Genomic DNA, 22,862 nt, shown 5'->3' on the forward strand with positions numbered 1-22,862 from the left:
GAAAGTGTAATAATCAGGCCACCTACATTTTCATTCAAGTTATTTATAAAAATTACAAACAAAGGTCTGAGCACAGATCCTTGCAGAACACTAGTCAACAGACCTCGAGCTGAGAAAGCTCAACTATCCTGTATGACAAAGCCACTTTGTATCCAACTTACTAGCTCACCATGGATCACAGGGGACTTAGTTTTCTGGACTAGCCTACCATGAGGGATCTTGTCAAAAGCTTTCGTAAAGTCCATATAAACAACATCTACTGCCCTACCCTCAATCATCTTCATCACTTCCTCAAAAAAACACAAGACAAAGACCTCCCTTGTACAAAACCTTGCTGACTATCCCTAATAAGTCCAAATGCAAGTAAATCCTGGCTCTATGAATCTTCTCCATTAATTTCCCTATCACTGATGTAAGGCTTATCGGCCTCTAATCTTCTGGATTATCCCTATTGGTCTCCTTAAACAAAGGAACAGCATTAGCTATTCTGCAGAATTCTGGAATATGGAACACAGAATTCCGGAACCTTACCTGTGGCTAAAGAAGATACAAAGATTTTTTCAAGGCCCAGCAATATCCTCCCTTGCCTCTCTCAGTATCCTGGGATTAATCTCATCAGGCCCTGGCAACTTATGTACCTCAGTGTTTTTCAGGACACCCAACACCACCTCTTTATTAATTCACAACAAAGCCAATTATGGTGCAATAAATTTGGCCATTGCAACTTTTCTGAGAGAGGCTATACACCGCAAACAGTATCCAAAGTGCTATGTTGGTTTTACAGTGTTCTTACTCGGCCTGGTGACCCCCCCCATTTCCTTTGACTATAGAATCCTTGCCGGTCATGTGAACGCCTCTGTATACATACTGTCCATGATACTATGAACTTCATCACTATTCCATAGTGCTCCCAAACTCTTGAGCTCCAAAGCCCTGGTTTGCAGGAACCTTAGTTCCTGAGCACTGTCTGTATCCCTTTGCTGTCTCTCCATGTACACTTAACTGCTAATGTTTCCACCTAACATTTTGTGTCAGCAAGCCCAGATATGCTCTGTCACTCACCTAAATCATTAATACAGATTGTAAATAGCTGACTTCTGAACACTGATCATTGCTGTACCACACTAGTCACAGCCTGACAGTCTCATTTCTTCAAACTCTTTATTTATATCCATTAAGCAAACCTAAAATCAATATTAATATAATGCCTTCAATTATTTGTCACACTATCACTACAATCATAGAATCCCTTTTGTGTGTAAAGAAGCCATTTGGCCCATGTCTGTATTGATCGTTTGAAGAGCATTAATTACACGACTAATCCACCAATCTTGCACAATCCTGGGTCCAATGGGACAGTTTAGTATGGCAAAGCCACCTAACCTGCACATCTTTGGACTGTGGTAGGAAACTGGAACCTGCAGAGGAAACACATGCAGACACTGGAGAACATGTAAACTACTAACAGACAATCACCCAAGGCTGAAAATGATCCTGGGTCCCTGTGCTGAGAGGCAGCAGTGTCTCTGGTTTGTACAGTTTACATGAGGATTAAGAACTCCTATGAATATGAATAACCCTTATTATGTGTGCCTGTAATTTCCTGATTCACCATCCTACAATACAAGTGCTGTTCAACAGTATATTAACAACTCAAATAATTTTTCATTTAAACACTTGCTATTTATTACTGAATCCCCCACTATCAACAACCTGCAGTTACCATTGACCAGAAGCTCAACTAAACTCGTCACATAACTGCAGAGGCTGCAAGAGCTGTTCAGAGACTAGGAATACTGCAAGTGACTAGTGGATAGCAAGAAGCTTTCTCTCTTCCCCCCCCCCCCCCCTCCCCCCCCGCCTCCCAGTGATATCCATAATCCATGAGCAGAAAAAAATGCCAGTTATCATCCTGACTCTGAAGTATAACACTGTTCTTTCAGTGTCCGTTGGTCAAAATCTTGAAATTCTCCTCCTTAAGGCATAGTGAGTCTGCCTGCAGTATGTGGACTGCAGTAGTTCAAGAAGACAGCTCCCCCCACCTCCTCAAGACCAACTAGGGGTGGAGCTCCCGACAGAAACCCACGCAGACCCAGAGAGAATGTGCAAACCTCACACAGTCACCTAAGGCTGGGATCAGACCTGGGTCCTTGGCACTGTGAAGCTGCAGTGCTAACCATTGAGCAATGATGTCACCCAGAAACTGGATAAAGGAGGGAAACAATAAGTCTAGTTTGGAAGAAATCAGTTTATTGGGACAGGGACATGCTGAAACAATTTGTCTACCTGCAGAGTCCTTTTAAAGATCTTGGGAAGGTGGTAGAAACAAGTGATACAGTTTTGGGGAACTATAAGGTGGGAAATGTGGAGGGCAGATTGTTAAAAGGATGAGGTCAGTGACTGAGCTGGAAAAAATAGCATGATGTTCGATGACAGTGGTATGAGTTTACCTCCATCAGGGCGTTTTACCTGATACAGCAATACTCAAGTTCTCTCCCATAACATCAGAGTATGGATGTCGATCCAAGTGATTCAGGATAAGGTGGAGTCAAGAGATCTTCATTCCCTCAGGTCACATGCTAAGATATGATGATGATATCATTAGCATGTCTTCTAAAGTACACTGCACACAGTGAGATAACACAACAGAAGGCGAGATTGTAAACCAGGGTAGGGAGCAGGAACCTTTGGAGTGTTGGTGTTCAGTCTCAGCAAGGTAGAGGTCAGTTTGTCTGGTTATAACTGCATCGTTCTTGTCAGCCTGTTTGATAACAATGTCAGGGAGAACCTGAGGGAATAGTGTAGCAGATTCAGATCCAGGTAGATTAGGGTAGATGGGTGGGACAGAAATTAATTCAGTTATTGTCTTTTAATGTTGTTTTCTACTTTATGTCTCAATTCTCACACCCACCTAGTTTATTTAATTTTGTTTTAAAACTTAGTGTTGGACTCAATTACTTTATAACTCATTATAAAATTCTACCATATTATGGCCACTTTTCCAAAAAGACACCTTTAATACAATATATCACTAGAACAGGCCCTTTGGCTTACCATGCATTACATGGTTAGTAAATTAACCCTTTTGTCATTGTACAGTACCATATCCAAATAACCTGTTCTCTCGTTGATTCCTGGGTATACTGATCTGGAAAGCTACTGTATCCTGTCTCCATTCATGGACTTAGCTTAATACTATTATTGCAGGTTTCACTTGCTAGTCTATACAAAGATTAATGTTCTTAAGAATTAATAAATTACCCTTGTTAGATGGACCTCTAATTTCCAGATTTATACTCTTCTAGACCCTCCTATTACTGTTAGGGACACTCTGAAGCTCTCGTGCTTTTCTCACAAGAACTTGCTGCCAGTTATTCAGAATTATGACAACTTTTCCATTGAGCTATAAGATGCTTTGAGTCCAACACCTTATAAATGAGGCAGACTGTTGGCAGAAGAGCCAGAAAAGGAAGCAAATCCTGCAATATTGATACCACTACCTCAGGGGATACTTTACCTCATGTCCCCAAAGATCTATAGGTCACCAATTAGCCTGTTCAGCCATGCGAAAACTGCTGAGTTTCTCCAGCAGTTTCTGTTCTAGTTTCATCTCTTCGACATTACAGTTCTTTGCTTTCTCTCACCAATGATCTCTGCTCCTGACTTTTCCTTCGTTTCATCCAACCTTATGCTACTGGATTATTTTAGTCATTCATGGGATGTGGATGTCATGGCTGGGCAAGCATTTGTTGCCCTTCCCTGCCTGCACTTGAGAAAGTGTTGGTGAGTTGTTGCCTTAAACCACCATAGCCCATTTGGTCTGGATAGAGGGGTTTCCAGAATTTTGACTCAGCAACACTGAAGGAACAGTAATATATTTCCAATTCAGGATTGTGAATAGCTCGGAGGGGATCTTGCAAGTGGTGGTGTTCCCAGTTTGGAGTTAAGATCCTTTCTCTGTGGTTTCCAACCATCCGCTATTATCAAGGCTACCCTTCCTCCTTGTTCCTTTTTGCTTATCACTTCTAGAGATGATGTTCTCCAGAATAATTTGTTCTCAAACTTGGTCATTTTGCAACCATATCTCTGTAATGACTGTTAGATTGTCACTTAGTTCATCTAAATTGTTTGAGCACTTCACATTCAGATGTCATGTCTTTAGCTTTGACTTCAAGACAGAGGATCTCGATCAGCACAGGCTTGGAGGGCCAAAGAGCCTGTTCCTGTGCTGTAATTTTCTTTTGTTCTTTGACTTTGTTTTCTATTCTTTCCTGAATGTTACCTCAGTCATTAATGCAGTGTTATCTTTGTTACTGTGTCACTTACTGACGCACATTTTAATTTTACCTTGTTGTTAGGAGGGAGAGGTCAAACCCCCTCTGATAATTAAAATCAAAACACAAGCCCCCAAATCTGTTACAGTGGGAGTAGAGATCTCCTTCTAATGTTTGAATTCAAAATACCCAGAGAAGATTGCCTCGCCTCACCTCACCTATTAAATTGTTACAGAGAACAGGAGGTTAAATGAAAGATAATTCCTGATAGTCACTTCAATTTATTTATTGAACCCTAACAATGATCAAATTAACAGAATTACTAAGAAACCAAGCAATTGCCCCCTAAACACTAACTATTCCCTAACTGAACTAAATACTGCTCAAATAAACATGAGTCCCACTTATATAAACCCAATTAATAAGACAACAATAAATTGAAACTTAATCTCTCCAAATTCACACAGTCTATGTCTTCTGGAACACTGTGCCATCACCAACCTACCTTCTGTTGATCTCAAGTCACAAATGTCTTGCTTCTGCTGATCTTGCTGTCATAGTTGTTTTCTCAGTGAAGTCTCGTAGCTGTGGATCCTGTGATACCTTTGATTGAATATTAGATTAATATTAGATGGTGCTTCCTCTGAGAACTAAAAGGTGTTGTCTCTCAACAGTTGGCTCTTTGACTTTCTAAATGCCCTCATGTTTATACTCTTGATAACCTGTTAATTTCTTTACATTTGGATTGGTTCAAGGTGGATAACACCATTGAATTCAAATTTGATTGGCTTTCAGTATCTAGCACCTGGTTTAAATAAATTGGCTAAATTCAAACTCAGTGCCAAAACATCAAAACAAGATTGCTGTTTTGCCTGCCAACTATAAGGCCGTCTGATACCTTTGTTTCAGTTTTGGGGCTCTCTGTATAATGCTTGCAAACTTCCAAGCGCAGACAAAGTACGGTCTCTTAAAGGGACCATGCTCTGTTTTTCAATTCATGAGTATTCTACACAACTTCATAACAACCTAAACCGCTACTCACCTCTAGGGCCTTAATATTTCCCTTGCTGCGTTGGAATTTACCCTTCCCCAAACCTGTCTTGGAGATCATGGCATAGTGGTGATGCCACAGGATCCAGAGGCCCACGCTTTGGGGATGCAGATTTAAGTCCCGTCATTGCGACTGGTTTGGAATTTTAATTCAATTAATAAATCTGGATTATAAAGTTAGTCTCTGTAATGGTCACGAATATTATTAAATAAATATTATTGTGATGAAAGGTATGTATGTATTATATTTTAAGATTTTGATTTCAACATAGGTGCAGATGGGTATGGGTCAGTTCTGTGGAGGATTTCTTTTCAAAAGGTTAGAGAGTTAATTTAAAACAGTAACGTAAATACATCAATTCCAAAAGGCATGTGACTTGCATTTGAAAAGCTAGAAGAACCTCTGCAGTGTTAATGAATAAAATGTCTGTACATAGGATCATACAGTATCCTACACTGACAAAAACTTAGTCTAAGCCTGATTAGTCTCACTTTCTAGCACTTTGCTGATAGAACTAAGTGTTGAGACATTTAAATATTCGTTCAAGTACTTCTTAAAGATTGCCAGTTTACTCTCCTCAGCAAACCCACCAGCTAGGGTATTCTAGATTCCCACCACGCTCTGGCAATTTTTTTTCTCCTTAAATCCCATCTAAACCTCCTACCTTTCACTTTAAAAGTATGCCCCTTTGTTATTGACCCTTCAATTCAGGGGAGCGGCTGCTTTATACTGAGATAGTAGGAACTGCCAATGCTGGAGAATCTGAGACAAGGTGTAGAGCTGGATGTACACAGCAGGCCAAGCTTCATCAAAGGAGCAGGAAAGCTGACATTTCTGCATACTGTTGTGTTTATAAAAGGCAGAGTAAATACCATAAGGCAATTCATTTAGTTTGACGTCAGAAGATTCAAGGTTTTGGTTCAGAAGAACCCAGACTTGAATTCTCAAGGTTGAGCAGTTTCTCCTGGCAGGAGAACCAAGTCAACTTATGGGGTCCAAACTGGGAGAGTTTTGGTAGAAATTTTCAGTTTGTTAGAATTGTGAGAGTTTAGACCATCAGAATTGTGAGAGGTTTGTACCTTCAGATTCAAAGAAATCTACCTCGACAGTTCAAGGGAAAGAAACTGGAAAGCATTAGGTGAACATTTAGAAAGCTGATATTGGATTGGTGTTCCTCTGGGAACCACTGAACCACTGTTGGTAAACAGGTTAAAATTTTGTTTTGATGTTTATGTTATTGGTTTATATATAAGTAGCTTTATTTATTTATTTTGTGTAATAAACTTCTGTTCTGCTGTTAAAGAATGTCTCCTCTGCTGTTAAAGAATGTCAACCTTGTGTGAACATGTTTCAGTGGCTAATCACTAAGGTAACCTTCTGTTAAAAAAAAATTAAGCATATGATTTGTCCAGCAAGGTTTCAGCCTAGAGTGAATATGACTTGTCCAGCATTATGATCAGCTGGGAACATAACATTTAAAAAAAAAACCTTTAGTCTTACAGATCCACTAAAAGCTGGTAGAGAGAAGGAGGCCATTCAGTCCATCCTACCTGCATCATTTCTGTTACCTGGTGCAGTCTCCTCCTTTTTCCCTAGATTGTTGCACATAGTTTCCATGCAAATAATTATTCAACATCTCAATTGAACCTGCCTCAATCACATTTTTAGGCAGCGCATTCCATGCTCTAACCACCTGCTAAGTGAAAAAAAATTTCCAATATCACCCTTGCTTCATTTGCGCTTCACTTTAAATCTGTGACTGCTCATTCTTATTCTCTGTTATGATCAGGAACGGCCTCTCTCTATCTACTCTATCCAGCCAGCTCATGATTTTGAAAATCTCTATGAAATTTCCGATCGGCCTTCTCTCCTGGGAAAACAGTTCCAAATTCTTCAATCTTTCCTCATCACTGAAGTCTCTCATTCCGGGAACCATTCTAGTAAATTACTTCTTGCCTCTAGGTGGCATGAAAAGCTACTCAGTTGTACCAAACTCCTACTGAACACCGTACGGTGGTTCAAGAAAGTAGACTGAGCAACACATTCTGCCCTCTCTGGTAATATCTATAAAAGAGTAAAAACATGAACAGTTAATCAAATTTTATATGGACTTCAAAAGAAAGTAAACTGGATAATATTCTCCAGTTAACAGAATTAAGTGTCTCACATGGTATCCTTCCTGTCAGATATCAGAGTGATGGATATCTTGAATTGGCTTGGAAGGTTATCAGAAGATCATGTCATTGTGATCCCTGAGACCAACATCAAAGTGAAGACTTTGTGAGAAGATAAAAACAGAAGTATGTGACAAGTTCAGTGGTAACCTGAACATGTTAAGAGTAGGGGGGTTCAGTAATAAATAAAGTGTTTTTAAAAACAAGATTTGTTTATAGACTGTTAAACAGCAGTTATATCATGTGAATCAGGAAATTACAAGCACACTCAAAAAGGGTTATTCATATTCATAGGAGTTCTTAATCCTCATGTAAACTCTACAAACCAGAGACACTGCTGCCTCACAGCACAGGGACGCAGGATCATTTTCAGCCTTGGGTGATTGTCTGTTAGGAGTTTACATGTTCTCCCAGTGTCTGCAGAGGTTTCCTCGGCAGGCTCCAGTTTCCTCCCACAGTCCAAAGATGTGCAGGTTAGGTGGATTTGCCATTCTAAACTGTCCCATAGTATCCAGGAATATGCAGGATAGGTGGATTACTCATGTTATTAATGATCTTCAGATGGTCATTACAGACTCAATGGGCCAAATGGCTTCTTTGGGAATATAGGGATTCGATGATTGTAGTAATGGTGTGAAACATAGTTGAAGACAATAATATCAATTTAGGTTTGCTTAATGGACAAAAATAAAGAGGTTGAAGAAATGGGACACGTTCGGGTTGTCAGGCTGTGATTAGTGTGGTACTACAATGATCAGTTATCGGAGGTCACCTGTTTACAATCTATATTAATGATTTAGTTGAGTGACAGAGCGTGTCTGGGCTTGCTGACATAAAACATTAGGTGGAAACGTTAGCAGTTAAGTGTACATTGAAAGACAGCAAAGGGATACAGACGGTGCTCAGGAACTAAGGTTCCTGCAAACCAGGGCTTTGGAGCTTGAGCGGTTGGGAACACTACGGAGCAGCTGTGAAGCTGTGAGTATCATGGACAGTATGTATAGAAAGGTGCTCGCATGACAGGCAAGGATTCCACAGCCAGAAAGGAAATGGATGGTCACCAGGCAGAGTAAGAGCACTGTAAAACCGACATACCTGATATCAACTTTACTGCTCCTCTGATGCTGCCTGGCCTGCTGTGTTCCTCCAGCTAAACACTGTTAACTATACCACTTTGGATACTGTTTGTGGTGTATAGCATCTCAGAGGAAAACAGCAATAGCCCAATTTATTGGAGCATCATTGGCTTTGTTGCCAATGAGGAGGAGAAAGTGTGGCAATGCAATAGTTAGAGGGGATTCAATTGTAAGGGGAATAGGTGGGAATAGTTTCCAGGATGGGATGTTGCCTCCATGGTGCTAGGGTCAAGAATGTCTCAGGGCGGCTACAGAACATCCTGGAGTGGGAGGGTGAACATGGCCTTGGTTTAGAAAAAATGGACGGAGGTCCTAAAAACAGAATATGGGGAGTGAGGAAACAAGTTAAAAGATAGAATATCAATGGTAATGAACAAAGAACACGAACAAAAACAATAACAGCTCAGAAACAGGCCATTTGGCCCTCTAAGCCTGTGCAGACACCTTTTTGCCCTTCCATACCAAAACAGTCTTCACTTACAGAATCCGTATCCCTCTATTCCCTTCCTATTCACGTATTCATCCAGGTGCTTCTTGAACGCCGCTGCTGTCTCTACTTCTACCACCTCTGCCAGCATGTTCCAGGCACACTCTATCCTTTGATTGGAAAACTTGCCTCGCACTATTTTAAACATTCCCCACCATACCTTGAACCTGTGTCCCCTTGTAATTGACCACTCCACCCTGCTAAAATGCCTTATACTTTCCATCCTATCCTTGCCTTTCACTATCTTATAAACATCTAACAGGTCACGTCACAACCTACTGCATTCAGTGAAAACAAACCCAGTCTTTCATAGCTAAAATCCTCTATACCAGGCAACATCTGGTAAACCTTTTCTGTACTCTCTCCCAAGCATCCACATGCTTCTGGTACTGTGCTGACCAGGACTGTACACAATTAGCCAAGTGTGGCCCGGCCGAAGTTCTATAAAACTGCAGCATAATTTGCTTATCCTTATACTTGATGCCCCTTTCAATGAAGACAAACATGCAAAAGGCCTTTTTTAATGACCTTATGTACCTGTGCTGCCACTTTCAGTGATCTGTGAACCTGCACACCCAGGTACAGATCCCTCTGCATATCAATACTTCTAACGGTTTTGCCATTCACTGTATAATTTCCACTTGGATTAAACTCCATCTGCCAATTTTCTACCCATGCCTCCAACTGATCTATATCCTGCTGCATCCTCTGACAGTCCTCCTCATTATCCGCAACCCTACCAATCTTGGTATCGTTCACAAAAGTGCTAATTGGACCAGCCACATTTTGATCCAAATCATTCATGTACACCACAAACAGTAGAGGTCCCAGCAGTGATCCCTGTGGAACACCACTGTTTACAACCATCTATTCTGAAAAGCATCCTTCAGGATTACTACCAGTGTCACATGCTGTCAGAGTAGAAATAGCAGGACATATCGGATGAAAATTTGGCTGGAGAAGTGGTGGGAGGAGGGTTTCAGATTCCTGGGACATTGGGCTGGTCCTGAGAGAGGTGTGACCAGTTCAAGCAGCATCTGGGCAGGACTGGTGTTTGGTAGTATGACTGGGGAAAGAATTAAATTAAAATAGTAGCAGATGGGATCCAACAAAGAGAGAATGAAGAAGGGAAAGAAGAGCCAAAGCAGAAGAGAACATGGGAAAGAAGTGAAAGGCGGAAAATTTGAGGGCAAGAATCAAACAGGACCACAGTGCAAAATGTGAATGGGACAAAGGATGTTTAGAACAGGCCCTTCAGCCCACAATGTTGTGCTGACCATTGATCCTCACGTGTGGACCCTCAAATTTCTGTGACCATATGCATGCCCAGCAGTCTCTTAAATGACCCCAATGACCTTGCTTCCACAACTGCTGCTGGCAACGCATTCCATGCTCTCTCAACTCTCTGTGTAAAGAACCCGCTTCTGACATCCCCTCTATACTTACCTCCAACCAGCTTAAAACTATGACCCCTCGTGCTAGCCATTTCTGCCCTGGGAAATAGTCTCTGGCTATCAACTCTATCTGTGCCTCTCATTATCTTGTATACCTCAATTAGGTCCCCTCTCCTCCTCCTTTTCCCCAATGAAAAGAGACCGAGCTCAGTCAACCTCTCTTCATAAGATAAGCCCTCCAGTCCAGGCAGCATCCTGGTAAACCTCCTCTGAACCCTCTCCAAAGCATCCACATCTTTCCTATAATAGGGTGACCAGAACTGGACGCAGTATTCCAAGTGCGGCCTAATCAAAGTTTTATAGAGCTGCAACAAGATCTCACGACTCTTAAACTCAATCCCCCTGTTAATGAAAGCCAAAACACCATATGCTTTCTTAACAACCCTGTCCACTTGGGTGGCCATTTTAAGGGATCTATGTATCTGCACACCAAGATCCCTCTGTTCCTCCACACTGCCATGAATCCTATCCTTAATCCTGTACTCAGCTTTCAAATTCGACCTTCCAAAATGCATCACCTCGCATTTATCCAGGTTGAACTCCATCTGCCACCTCTCAGCCCATCTCTGCATCCTGTCAATGTCCCGCTGCAGCCTACAACAGCCCTCTATACTGTCAACGACACCTCCGACCTTTGTGTCGTCTGCAAATTTGCTGACCCATCCTTCAATCCCCTCATCCAAGTCATTAATAAAAATTACAAACAGTAGAGGCCCAAGCACAGAGCCCTGTGGAACCCCACTCACCACTGACTTCCAGGCAGAATATTTTCCTTCTACTACCACTCGCTGTCTTCTGTTGGCCAGCCAATTCTGTATCCAGACAGCTAAGTTCCCCTGTATCCCATTCCTCCTGACCTTCTGAATGAGCCTACCATGGGGAACCTTATCAAATGCCTTACTGAAGTCCATGTACACCACATCCACAGCTCAACCCTCATCAACTTTTCTAGTCACATCCTCAAAGAACTCAATAAGGTTTGTGAGGCATGACCTGCCCCTCACAAAGCCGTGTTGACTGCATTTGATCAAGCCATGCTCTTCCAGATGGTCATAAATCCTATCCCTCAGAATCCTTTCTAACACCTTGCAGACGACAGACGTGAGACTTACTGGTCTGTAATTGCCGGGAATTTCCCTATTTCCTTTCTTGAAGAGAGGAGTTACATTTGCCTCTCTCCAATCCTCAGGTACGACTCCAGTGGAGAGCGAGGATGCAAAGATCCTCGCAAGTGGCGAAGCAATTGCATTTCTCGTTTCCCAAAGCAGCCGAGGACAAATCTGGTCCGGACCTGGCGACTTGTCAATCTTAATGTTGGACAAAATTTTCAGCACATCGGCTTGCTCTATCTCTATCCATTCCAGCATGCACACCTGCTCTTCAAAGGTTTCATTCACTACAAAGTTCGTTTCTTTCGTAAAGACAGAAGCAAAAAACTCATTTAGGGCTTCCCCTACCTCCTCAGACTCCACTATCCCTGATTGGCCCTACTCTTTCTTTGACCATTCTCTTATTTCTCACATAAGTGTAAAATGCCTTTGTGTTTTCCCTAATTCGTTCTGCCAAGCCTTTCTCGTGCCCCCTCCTGGCTCTCCTCAGACCATTTTTGAGCTCCTTCCTTGCCTGCGTGTAATCCTCTGTAGCTGAACTTGACCCTAGCTTCCTCCACCTTATGTAAGCTACCTTCTTCCTTTTCACAAGAAGCTCCACCGCTCTCGTCATCCAAGGTTCCTTTATCTTACCCCTTCTTGCCTGTCTCAGAGGGACTGTTTACTCATCACTCGCAACAACTGTTCCTTAAACAGTCTCCACATGTCTATAGTTCCCTTACCATGGAACAATTGCTCCCAGTCCATGCTTTCTAACTCATGTCTAATCGCGTCATAGTTTCCTCTTCCCCAATTAAATATCCTCCCATTTTGCCTGATCCTCTCCTTCTCCATAGCTATGTAGAATGTGAGGCAATTATGGTCACTATCACCAAAATGCTCTCCCACCACAAGATCTGATACCTGCCCCGGCTCATTTCCGAGCACCAAGTCTAGAATGGCGCCTCCCCTCGTCGGCCCGTCAACGTACTGCGTTAGGAAACCCTCCTGAACACACCTTACAAAAACAACTCCATTCAAATCTTCTGCTCGAAGGAGGTTCCAATCACTATTAGGAAAGTTAAAGTCGCCCATTACAACAACCCTACTGCGTCCACACTTTTCCAAAATCTGTCGACCTATGCTTTCTTCAATCTCCCTGCTGCTATTGGGGGGCCTGTAGTAAACCCCTAACGAGGTGACTACTCCCTTGCTGTTCCTAATTTCCACCCATACTGACTCGGTACGCAGATCTTCCTCGACAAAGGAAGCTTCTGTAGCTGTGATACCCTCTCTGATTAGTAGTGCTACACCCCCTCCTCTTTTTCCCCCCCTCCCTATGCTTTTTAAATGTTCTAAACGCTGGAACATCCAGCAACCATTCCTGCCCATGAGAAACCCATGTCTCTGTTATGGCCACAACATCATAGCACCAGGTACTGATCCATGATCGAAGTTCATCACTCTTATTCCTGTTACTCCTTGCATTAAAGCAAACACACTTTAACCGATCCCTTGGTTCCTTCCCAGGAAAATCCTTCCCACTAGCTGGTCTACCTCTTGCTACTGCCTCACCTGCATCAACTCTCACCTCCGGTATACAGCTCAGGTTCCCACCCCCCGGCCATACTAGTTTAAACCCTCTCGAACTACTCGAGCAAACCTTCCACCCAGGACATTGGTCCCCTTCCAGTTCAGATGCAACCCGTCCTTCTTGTACAGGTCCCACCTTCCCCAGAAGGCATCCCAATTATCTACATATCTGAAGCCCTCCCTCCTACACCAGCTGCGTAGCCACGTGTTAAGCTGCGCCCGCTCCCTGTTCCTCACCTCGCTATCTCGTGGAACCGGTAGTAAACCAGAGAACACTACTCTGTTCGTCCTGTTCTGCAGCTTCCATCCTAACTCCCTGAAATCACTTTTTATATCCTCAATCCTATTTCTGGCTATATCATTAGTGCCAATATGTAACACGATTTCTGGCTGTTCGCCCTCCCCTTTTAGAACCTTATACACCCAATCGGAGACGTCCTGGACCCTGGCACCAGGGAGGCAACATACCTTCCGGGAATCCTGATCCTGACCACAAAATCTCCTGTCGATTCCCCTAACTATCGAGTCCCCTACCACGAGTACTTTTCTATTCTGCCCCCTTCCCTTCTTTGCCACAGTGTCAGGCTCAGTGCCAGAGAACTGACTACTATGGCTTTCCTCTGGTAGGTCATCCCCCCCAGCAGTATCCAAAACAGTATACTTATTGCTGAGGGGAATGCCCACAGGGGATCTCTGCACTGTCTGTCTGTCCCCTTTCCTCCCCCTAACTGTAATCCATCTATCCTTGTCCTGAGCCTTAGGAGTGACCAAAAAAAGGTCAAATTTTTATTTTTGGCTTTTTCTCTCAAAGCATGGTGCATTTGCAATAAACTGGATGCATTGGCTGTGCAAATAGATATCAAAGTGAATGATATAGTTGGGTATAATAAGACACAGACGTTGGGTGACCAGGGATGCAAATATACAGGAGTATTCAGTAGTCAGGAAGGACAGACAAAAAGGAAAAGACAATGGAGTTGCACCACCAGTTAAAGAGGGATTTAATGCAATATTGAAGTAGCAAAATCTCTGTGAAGTGGAATCTGTATGGGTAGAACTTGGAAACACCAAAGAGCAGAAAACTAAAATGTTACCATTGGAAAGACATTAAACAGAATTGTGAGCGATAAAGCTATAGTTGTAATATTGGATGACTTTAATCTGCATATTCATTGGGCAAAACGAATCAGAAACAATGCTGTCAAGAAGGAATTCCTAGAGTGTGTATGGGCCAGCTTCCTGGAACAACACATTGACTTACTGATTAGAGAATAGGGCCTCCTAGACCTGGCTATTGGGAAATGTGAAAGGAATAATTGGCAAACTAGCTGTGCAAGTCACCTTAGGAAAGAGTGAGAAGTTAGAATTCTTCATTAAGGTCACTTTGAGGCTAGAATACTGAATTCAAATGAGAGAAACTATAATGGAAAAGAGCATGAGCTGGCTATTATATACTGTATTAACTGCAGAACAGTATCATGAAGGTTATAATCGTTTGATTATTACCTGAGCCACTCACAGACTGGTGCTAGGCAAGACAGATTATGGAAGTGAAGGATTGATCTGGGAAAGAGGAATTTTATCACTTGGAACACAGGAAACACATTAGAAACATTGGAAAAGGCTGAACCAGGAAAAGATCAGGGTCTATCGTGGAATGAATTTACTTAGCAGTGAGAAGGAGTTTAATCCAGCAATGTAATCTGTATTAATGGGAGGGTCACAGCTCAGATAGGGCAGATAATTAAAACAATTGAAAAACTCATGCATGGATTGAAAGTAGAATGACAGAAATTGTGCTTTAGCATTTAAAGGTCCCAACAGATTAGATTCCCTGCAGTGTGGAAACAGGCCCTTTGGCCGAACAAGTCCACACTGTCCTTGAAGCATCCCACTCAGACCATCCCCCTATAACCCACACACCCCTGAACACTATGGGCAATTTAGCATGGCCAATCCACCTAGCCTGCACATCTTTGACTGTGGGAGGAAACTGGAGCACCCAGAGGAAACCCATGCAGACATGGGGAGAATGTGCACACTCCACACAGACAGTTGCCCGAGGCTGAAATCGAACCTGGGTCTCTGGCACTTTGAGGCTGCAGTGCTAACCACTGAGCCACACTGCTGCACTGGGGCTGCTGCCTTTAGAGAAAGATGACTGATGGTGGTTTAACCTAAGGGTCACCATGCCTCAAGTAAGGGGAACAGTTGAGAAGTAGACCCCTTCATGGTAACCTCAGACATTGCAGAAATAGAACCCGTGCTATTGATGTCATTCAGCAGTCCAAACCAGCTGTCCACCCTGCTTTTAGCCTGTACCAGTAAAAGGAAAAGCAGCTAAATCATACAAAACACTTGAATGAGAAGAGAGGAATGAGATATTGAAAACATTCAAACAGAAGGGCACCTGCAACATGGATATGTGGTTTTCATGTGAATGCTCAGAATATCAGCAGACTGAATCGCAGGCAGGAAATCAGCATGAAAGATATTACATTGCAACCTTCACAGACTTTGGCAACGCTGAGAATGAAGCATACCCATTTATAATATCCACAAGAAGTTGACAAAATAGAAAGCATGTAGTAAAATAGGAATAGGTTTAGTAGGTAATCGTATTTTAACTGTTTGGATATGCACTGATGCATCTCTGTGGTCATATCTTAAGAGGGGAATTGAATCCTAAAACCGTGTGGCCCAGAGGTAGAGACTCTACTGCAGCATCTCAAGAGTGCCCCCTGTTAATAAAGGATTTTAACTTCCATATAAATTGGAATAATCAGATTGCAGACTACCATACTATCTCAGAATGTTAGTGAATATTTTGGGTGTATCTAGGATATTTTTATGCAACAATATGACCTCGCACTATGAATATATTGCAATGCCACACCAGGATAGTGCACTGGAAATCAAACCCAGTAGTTCAGTAAGTTGTCACACAGGTCAAAGATGTTAAACTATATTTTCAAAATTTCCCAGCTAACCTGATTTTCAGACCCAAGTTGATAGGAAACAGATTTCCATACTTAACAAGAATTACTATTTATTATAAGTAAATAGACCACATATAAATAGTTACGAACCATTGGCATGTAACTCTATAAGTTGAGATCTAATCTTCCTATAAACATCCCCTTACCCAAGTAAGGGCAACTAAATAGGGGAAAAAAAATAAACTATTGGTGGAAGAAGTGTGGTTCCTATTCACGGGTTGCTGAGGTGGTCCATACACTTGTCAGAATAGTGCTTTTCAGTTATCTTTCTCTGGATGCTTCCACTGATTTGCAAGAGGCACAGGGTAGTTGGTCCACTTATAAATGGTCTCTGATTTATTAGTTAATAGTCACAGTTTACCACAGTTGATGAAGAAAGATAAACTGATTTTTTTCTCGTTTAAAGTTGACTATGACTGCAAAGAATCAAGAGATAGCTCATGTTCTGTGGACTGATCATTGCCCTGTGTCTTGGTTCCTAGCCCCAAGGTGGTCAGCTATTTGAGAATCAATAACATGGTTGTTGGCAGGCAAAAGGCCTTTGCCAATCAATAATTGGGCACTAATCCATAGACCAGTCAACTTCTTGTTGCCACTCAGCTGCATCTGAATACAGAACCTCTCGCCTCCAGTTTAACTGCAACCACATCAATTCCTACTTGTCAAGCAATTGTTTACACAATGCATAATATTAGTTCAGGATATCTTCTTTTCAAAACATGCAGCAGCCTTGCAAAACAACGGTTTTAAAACAGTTTGTCTCCTTTTGTCCTTACTTCAAAAGACAAAAGTAATATCTTTACAATACCAGGTTGAGTAATAAACCAGATTTAATAAACGGCCTAATGGTTATACACCTCAAACTGATCACAATATGATCAAATTCAACATGATGTTTGATAGGAAGAAATACAAAACAGCTATAAAGATTGTATATCAAGATAAGGTGAACTTCAGTGCAAAGAGACAAAGTCTCTTCACTATAAATTCAGCACGTCTGTTTGGGATAAATTTGTTTTAAAAGAATGCATGTAGGAAGATGTAGGTGCAGTTTACACTTCAAAATGCTTCACCTACTGTAAAGAAAACAGCAATGGATGACGAATGAGTTAAGAGATGATGAACAGGGAAGGTTAACATACCAGAGTGGTGAAAACGGAGTATGATAAGAAACTTGTAAGGGATTACAAAATTAACACAATATTTTCCACAATTATATTGGAGAGAAGCGTGGTCACAGGCAGTAAGAGCTCATTGACAATTGATAACAATGATCTTAAAAGCAAAGAAATGGTAGACGTTTTGACTAAAAGGTGAATGGAGGGGCATGTGGGCTATGAGTTTGAGGGTCTGATATTCGTAGAAACAAAGAAAATACATCACTACGCCCAGGCCAATCTTCCAATAAATGGAGCTCTTGCTGTCGTGGCAACCTTACCATCTGTCATCTTTCATGTCTGCTGTGGGCCAAGTTTCATAGAACATAGAACAGCACAATACAGTACAGACCCTTTGGCCCACAATGTTGTGCTGATCTATTATCCTACTCTAAGATCAAACTAACTTGCATACCTTTCATTTTACTATCATCCATGTGCTGATCCAAGAGTCGCTTAAATGTCCCTAATGCATCTGACTCTATTACCACCGCTGGCAGTGCATTCCATGTGTAAAGAACCTACCTCTGACATCTTCGAAGCTGGTCGGCCAACTCTATTCCACTGCTATGACTGGGACTCTCCCTGACAAAGAAATATCTGCAGATTTGGGAATTTTCTCCTGATACTTGTTTCCCTTGTAAAAATCCTGCTGTTGTTTCCTTCTCCGCATGTGCTGCCGGACTTGCTGAGTATTTTCAGCATTTTCTGTTTTTACTCACAATCATAGTAAGCTGTTAGATATCTGAATTTAGTCCTGAAAGGTATTTCTCTTTTGACAGATAAGCTTTCTGCAGACAGAGTGAAAGTGGTGATGGAACACATTTGGAAGCTGCAGGAGTTCTGTAACAACATGTCCAGGCTGGGTATCGATAGGTTCGAGTACGCGTACCTAAAGGCTATCGTTCTTTTCAGTCCTGGTAAGGCTTCCATATTCTTAAAATATAACCAAGGGTTATGCAAGAGTAAGTTGATCACTTTAATAGTTTCTGATTTTGTGGCCCTAACTGTATCCTCTTCACTATGGCAGCGCTGTCTGGCAAACTGACAAGAGATGGTGGCTAGCATCTCCAATGGTCAGTGGCTCTGGACAGGATTGCTGTAAGCGCTATCTTGTAAACCAGATGGAGTCTGTTATGCTGTGATAATGGGAACTGCAGATGCTGGAGAATCCAAGATAACAAAGTGTGAAGCTGGATGAACACAGCAGGCCAAGCAGCATCTCAGGAGCACAAAAGCTGACGTTTCAGTCTAGGCTGTTTGGCCTGCTGTGTTCATCCAGCTTCACTCTTTGTTATCTTGGAGTCTGTCATGCTGTTGTACTATCTGATGCCGTTGTCCTTGCCCTGGCTTTATTACAAACACCGGAGGCTGTTGCTCATTTTTTCCCCGGACAAGAATCCACACTGGGTCCCCCATCAAGGAATGTACAGGTTTGGAGAAAAAGGGATGCTTACAGTAGATACCAAGTACAGAACACAAGAAGCTCTGGAGGGTTTTAGAAAGGAGATTACTTAAAAAGAAATTAGGAAAGCTGGAGGGAGCAAGGAAATATAGTGGTGGGTAAATTAGAGGAAGATTCAAAGGCATTTTAGAATCATGAAGCTGTAGAGTTGTGCAGCACGGAAAGTGACCCTTCGGTCCAATTCCATGCCGACCACATATCCTAAATTACTAGAATAAATTTGGGCTGTATTCCTCTAAACCCTTCCTATTCATGTACCAATCCAGATACCATTTAAATGTTACAATTGACTAGCCTCCACCACTTCCTCATTTCATTCACACACTGCCTTCTGAGTGAATAGGTTGCTTGTTACATTCCTTTTTATCTTTCCCCGATCACCTTGAACCTGTGCCCTTTAGCTTTGGACTCCCTGGCCACTGGCTATTCCCCATATGCATATCCTCATGATTTTATAAACCTCAATAAGGTCGCTGCTCAGCCTGTGACAATAGCCCCGGCCTATTCAGCCTCTCCATATAGCTCAAACCCTTCAACTCTGGCAACATCCTTTCCTGCACCCTTTCAAGTTTAACAAACATCTTTCCAGAAGCAGGGAGACCAGAATTGAATGCAGTGTTCAAACACAGAACAAAAAGACAAAAGAACAAAAGAGAATTACAGCACTTTGGCCGTCCAAGCCTGTGCTGATCATCGTGCCCTAACTAATCTAAAAAACAAATGTCTGCCCTTAACTGTTCCGTATCCCTCTATTCCCTCCCTATTCATGTAACAATCCAGATGTCACCAACGTGCCTGTTTACCACGTCTTCTGGCAATGTATTCCAAGCTGCTACCACTCCCTGCATAAAAAATGTCTCTGGCACATCTCCCTTAAACTTTACCTCTCTCGCTTTGAACCTGTATCCCCTTTTAATTGAAACTTCAACAGTGGGAAAGAGCCTCTGACTTTCCACCCTTTCTCATAATTTTGTAGACCTCTATGAGGTCTCCTCTCAGCTCTTTCTTTCCAGTGAAAACAATCCTAGTCTTTTTAACCTTTCCTTTATAGCCAATGCCCTGGAGACCAGGCAACATCCTGGTGAACCTTCTGTGCACTATTGCCGAAGATTCCACATCCTTCTGGTAATGTGGTGACCAAAACTGCACATTATACTCCAACACAGCCTAGCAAGTGTTTTAATATAGCTGCAATATGGCCTGTCAACTCTTGTACTGTATGTCCTGACTGATGAAGGCAAACATGCCATATGCCTTCTTAATCTGTATTGCCATTTCTAGGCAATGGTCCTGCACACCCAGATCCATCTGAATGTTAATATTCCTAAGGGCTCTGCCATTAACAGTATAATCTACATCTAAATTTGATGCTCCAAATGCATTGCCTCGCACTTGTCTGGATTAAACTCTCTCTGCTATTTCTCCGCCAAAGTCACCAATCCATCTGTATCCTGTTGTATCCTTTCACGGTCGCTGGAACTATCAGCAACTCCATCTATCTTCATGTCACCTTCAAATTTGCAAATCAGATCACCCACATTTTCCTCCAGATCATTTGCATATACTATCAAACAACGGAGGACCTAAGACTGATCCCTGTGGAATGCAACTAGTTTCTGGTTTCTATTCTGAAAAATACCTTTCCAACACTACCCTCTGTCTTCTTTGACCAAGCCAGTTTTATCCAGCTTGCCAGCACATCCTGAATTCTAATGTGATTTTAGTTTTGATACCAATCTGTCATGTGGGACTTTATCAAATGCCTTACTAAAGTCCTTATAAACTACATATACTGCCCTTCCCTCATCAATTATCTTTGTCACCTCTTCAAAAAATTTGATCGGATTGGTGAGACGTGACCCTCCCCATAGAAAACCATGCTGCCTGTCACTGACTAGTCCATTTTCATCCAAATGTGTATATATCCTGTCCCTCTCCAAGAGCTTCCCCATTGAAGATGTAAGGCTCACCAGCCTACAGTTTCCTGGATTATCCCTACTTCCTTTCTTAAACAAGGAAACAACATTGGCTGATCTCCAGTCCTTTGGAACTTCGCCTGAAGTCAAAAAGGATATGAGATATCTTCATCTCTTCCCTCACGTAGTAATCTGGGATAGACTCAGCTGGCCCTGGGGACTTGACTACCTTAATGAATTTTGATACTCAAAACTTTCTCCTTCAACGTATTGACGTTCTCTAGAGTATTCACACGCTCATCCTGACCTAAACTTCAGTCATACCCTTTACTTTGGTGAATACCAATACAAAAGTACTCATTAATGATTTCCCCACTTCTTGTGCCTCCATGTATTACTTGCCTCCTTTGTCCTTTAGTGGGCCTACTCCTTCCCTTGCTACCTTGTTTCTTCCGGTGTATGCATAAAAACTCTTGGGATTCTCCTTGACCTTGTTTGCTAAAGACATTTCACAGCCCCTTTTAGCCTTCCTAATTCCTTGACCAACAGTATTACAGTTGCAGAAAGGATGTTTGGGGACTCGTCAACTGAGGTAGTATGGGTTAGAAACAGGAAAGGAGAGGTCACCCTGTTGGGAGTTTTCTACAGGCCTCCGAATAGTTCCAGAGGTGTAGAGGAAAGAATAGCAAAGATTATTCTGGATAGGAGTGAGAGAGACAGGGTAGTTGTCATGGGGGACTTCAACTTTCCAAATATTGACTGGACACTATAGTTCGAGTACTGTAGATGGGTCAGCTTTTGTCCAGAGTGTGCAGGAGGGCTTCCTGACACAGTATGTAGACAGGCCAACAAAGGGCGAAGCCACATTAGATTTGGTACTGGGTAATGCGCCCGGCCAGGTGTTAGATTTGGAAGTAGGTGAGCACTTTGGTGATAGCGATCACAATTCTGTTATGTTTACTTTAGTGATGGAAAGGGATAGGTGTATACCACTGGGCAAGAGTTATAGCTGGGGGAAAGGCAACTACGATGAGATTAAGCAAGATTTAGGGAGCATAGAATGGGGAAGGAAACTGCAGGGGATGGGCACATTAGAAATGTGGAGCTTATTCAAGGAAAAGCTCCTGTGTGTCCTAGATAAACATGTACCTGTCAGGCAGGGAGGAAGCTGTAGAGCGCAGGAGCCGTGGTTTACGAAGGAGGTGGAACCTCTGGTCAAGAGGAAGAAGAAGGCTTATGTTAGGATGAGATGTGAAGGCTCAGTTAGGGCACTTGAGGGCTACGAGGTAGCCAGAAAAGACCTAAAGAGAGAGCTCAGAAGAGCCAGGATGAGACATAAGAAGTTGTTGGCGGATAGGATCAGGGTAAACCCTAAGGCTTTCTAGAGGTATTTAAGGAATAAAAGAAGATGAAAGTAAGATTAGGCCCAATCAAGGATAGTAGTGGTAAATTGTGTGTGGAGTCAGAGGAGATAGGGGAAGCACTAAATGAATATTTTTCAACAGTATTCACTCTAGAAAACGACAATGTTGTTGAGGAGAATACTGAGATACAGGCTACTAGACTAGGTGGGATTGAGGTTCAGACAGAAGAGGTATTAGAAATCCTTCAGAAGGTGAAGATAGATAAGTCCCCTGGGCCGGATGGCATTTATCCTCGGATCCTCTGGGAAGCCAGGGAGGAGATTGCCAAGCCTTTGGCATTGATCTTTAACTCGGCATTGTCTACAGGAATAGTGCCAGATGACTGGAGGATAGCAATTGTGGTTCCCCTGTTCAAGAAGGGGAGTAGAGACAACCCTAATTATAGACCAATAAGCCTTACTTCAGTTGTTGGTAAAGTGTTGAAAAAGGTTACAAGGGATAGGATTTATGATCATCTAGAAAAGAATAAATTGATTAGGGATAGTCAGCACGGTTTTGTGAAGGGAAGGTCGTGCCTCACAAACCTTATTGAGTTCTTTGAGAAGGTGACCAAACAGGTAGATGAGAGTAAACCGGTTTCTGTGGTCTATATGGATTTCAGCAAAGTGTTCGATAAGGTTCCCCACAAAAGGCTATTGTACAAA

The 22,862-nt window shown here is 42.3% G+C and overlaps 1 protein-coding gene across 1 annotated transcript in view; it reads left to right on the forward strand.

Moving 5' to 3' along the window:
- LOC125460531 (nuclear receptor subfamily 2 group C member 2-like) overlaps positions 1 to 22,862 on the forward strand; it is a 186,514-nt gene that overhangs the window by 154,351 nt on the left and 9,301 nt on the right. The window contains exon 14 of the mRNA XM_059649547.1: positions 18,196 to 18,333. Coding sequence (XP_059505530.1) covers positions 18,196 to 18,333 — 138 coding nt within the window. The remainder of the gene's footprint in view (positions 1 to 18,195; positions 18,334 to 22,862) is intronic.

The sequence above is a fragment of the Stegostoma tigrinum genome, chromosome 11, assembly GCF_030684315.1.
Source record: "Stegostoma tigrinum isolate sSteTig4 chromosome 11, sSteTig4.hap1, whole genome shotgun sequence".
In the NCBI taxonomy this organism is placed as follows: domain Eukaryota; kingdom Metazoa; phylum Chordata; class Chondrichthyes; order Orectolobiformes; family Stegostomatidae; genus Stegostoma; species Stegostoma tigrinum.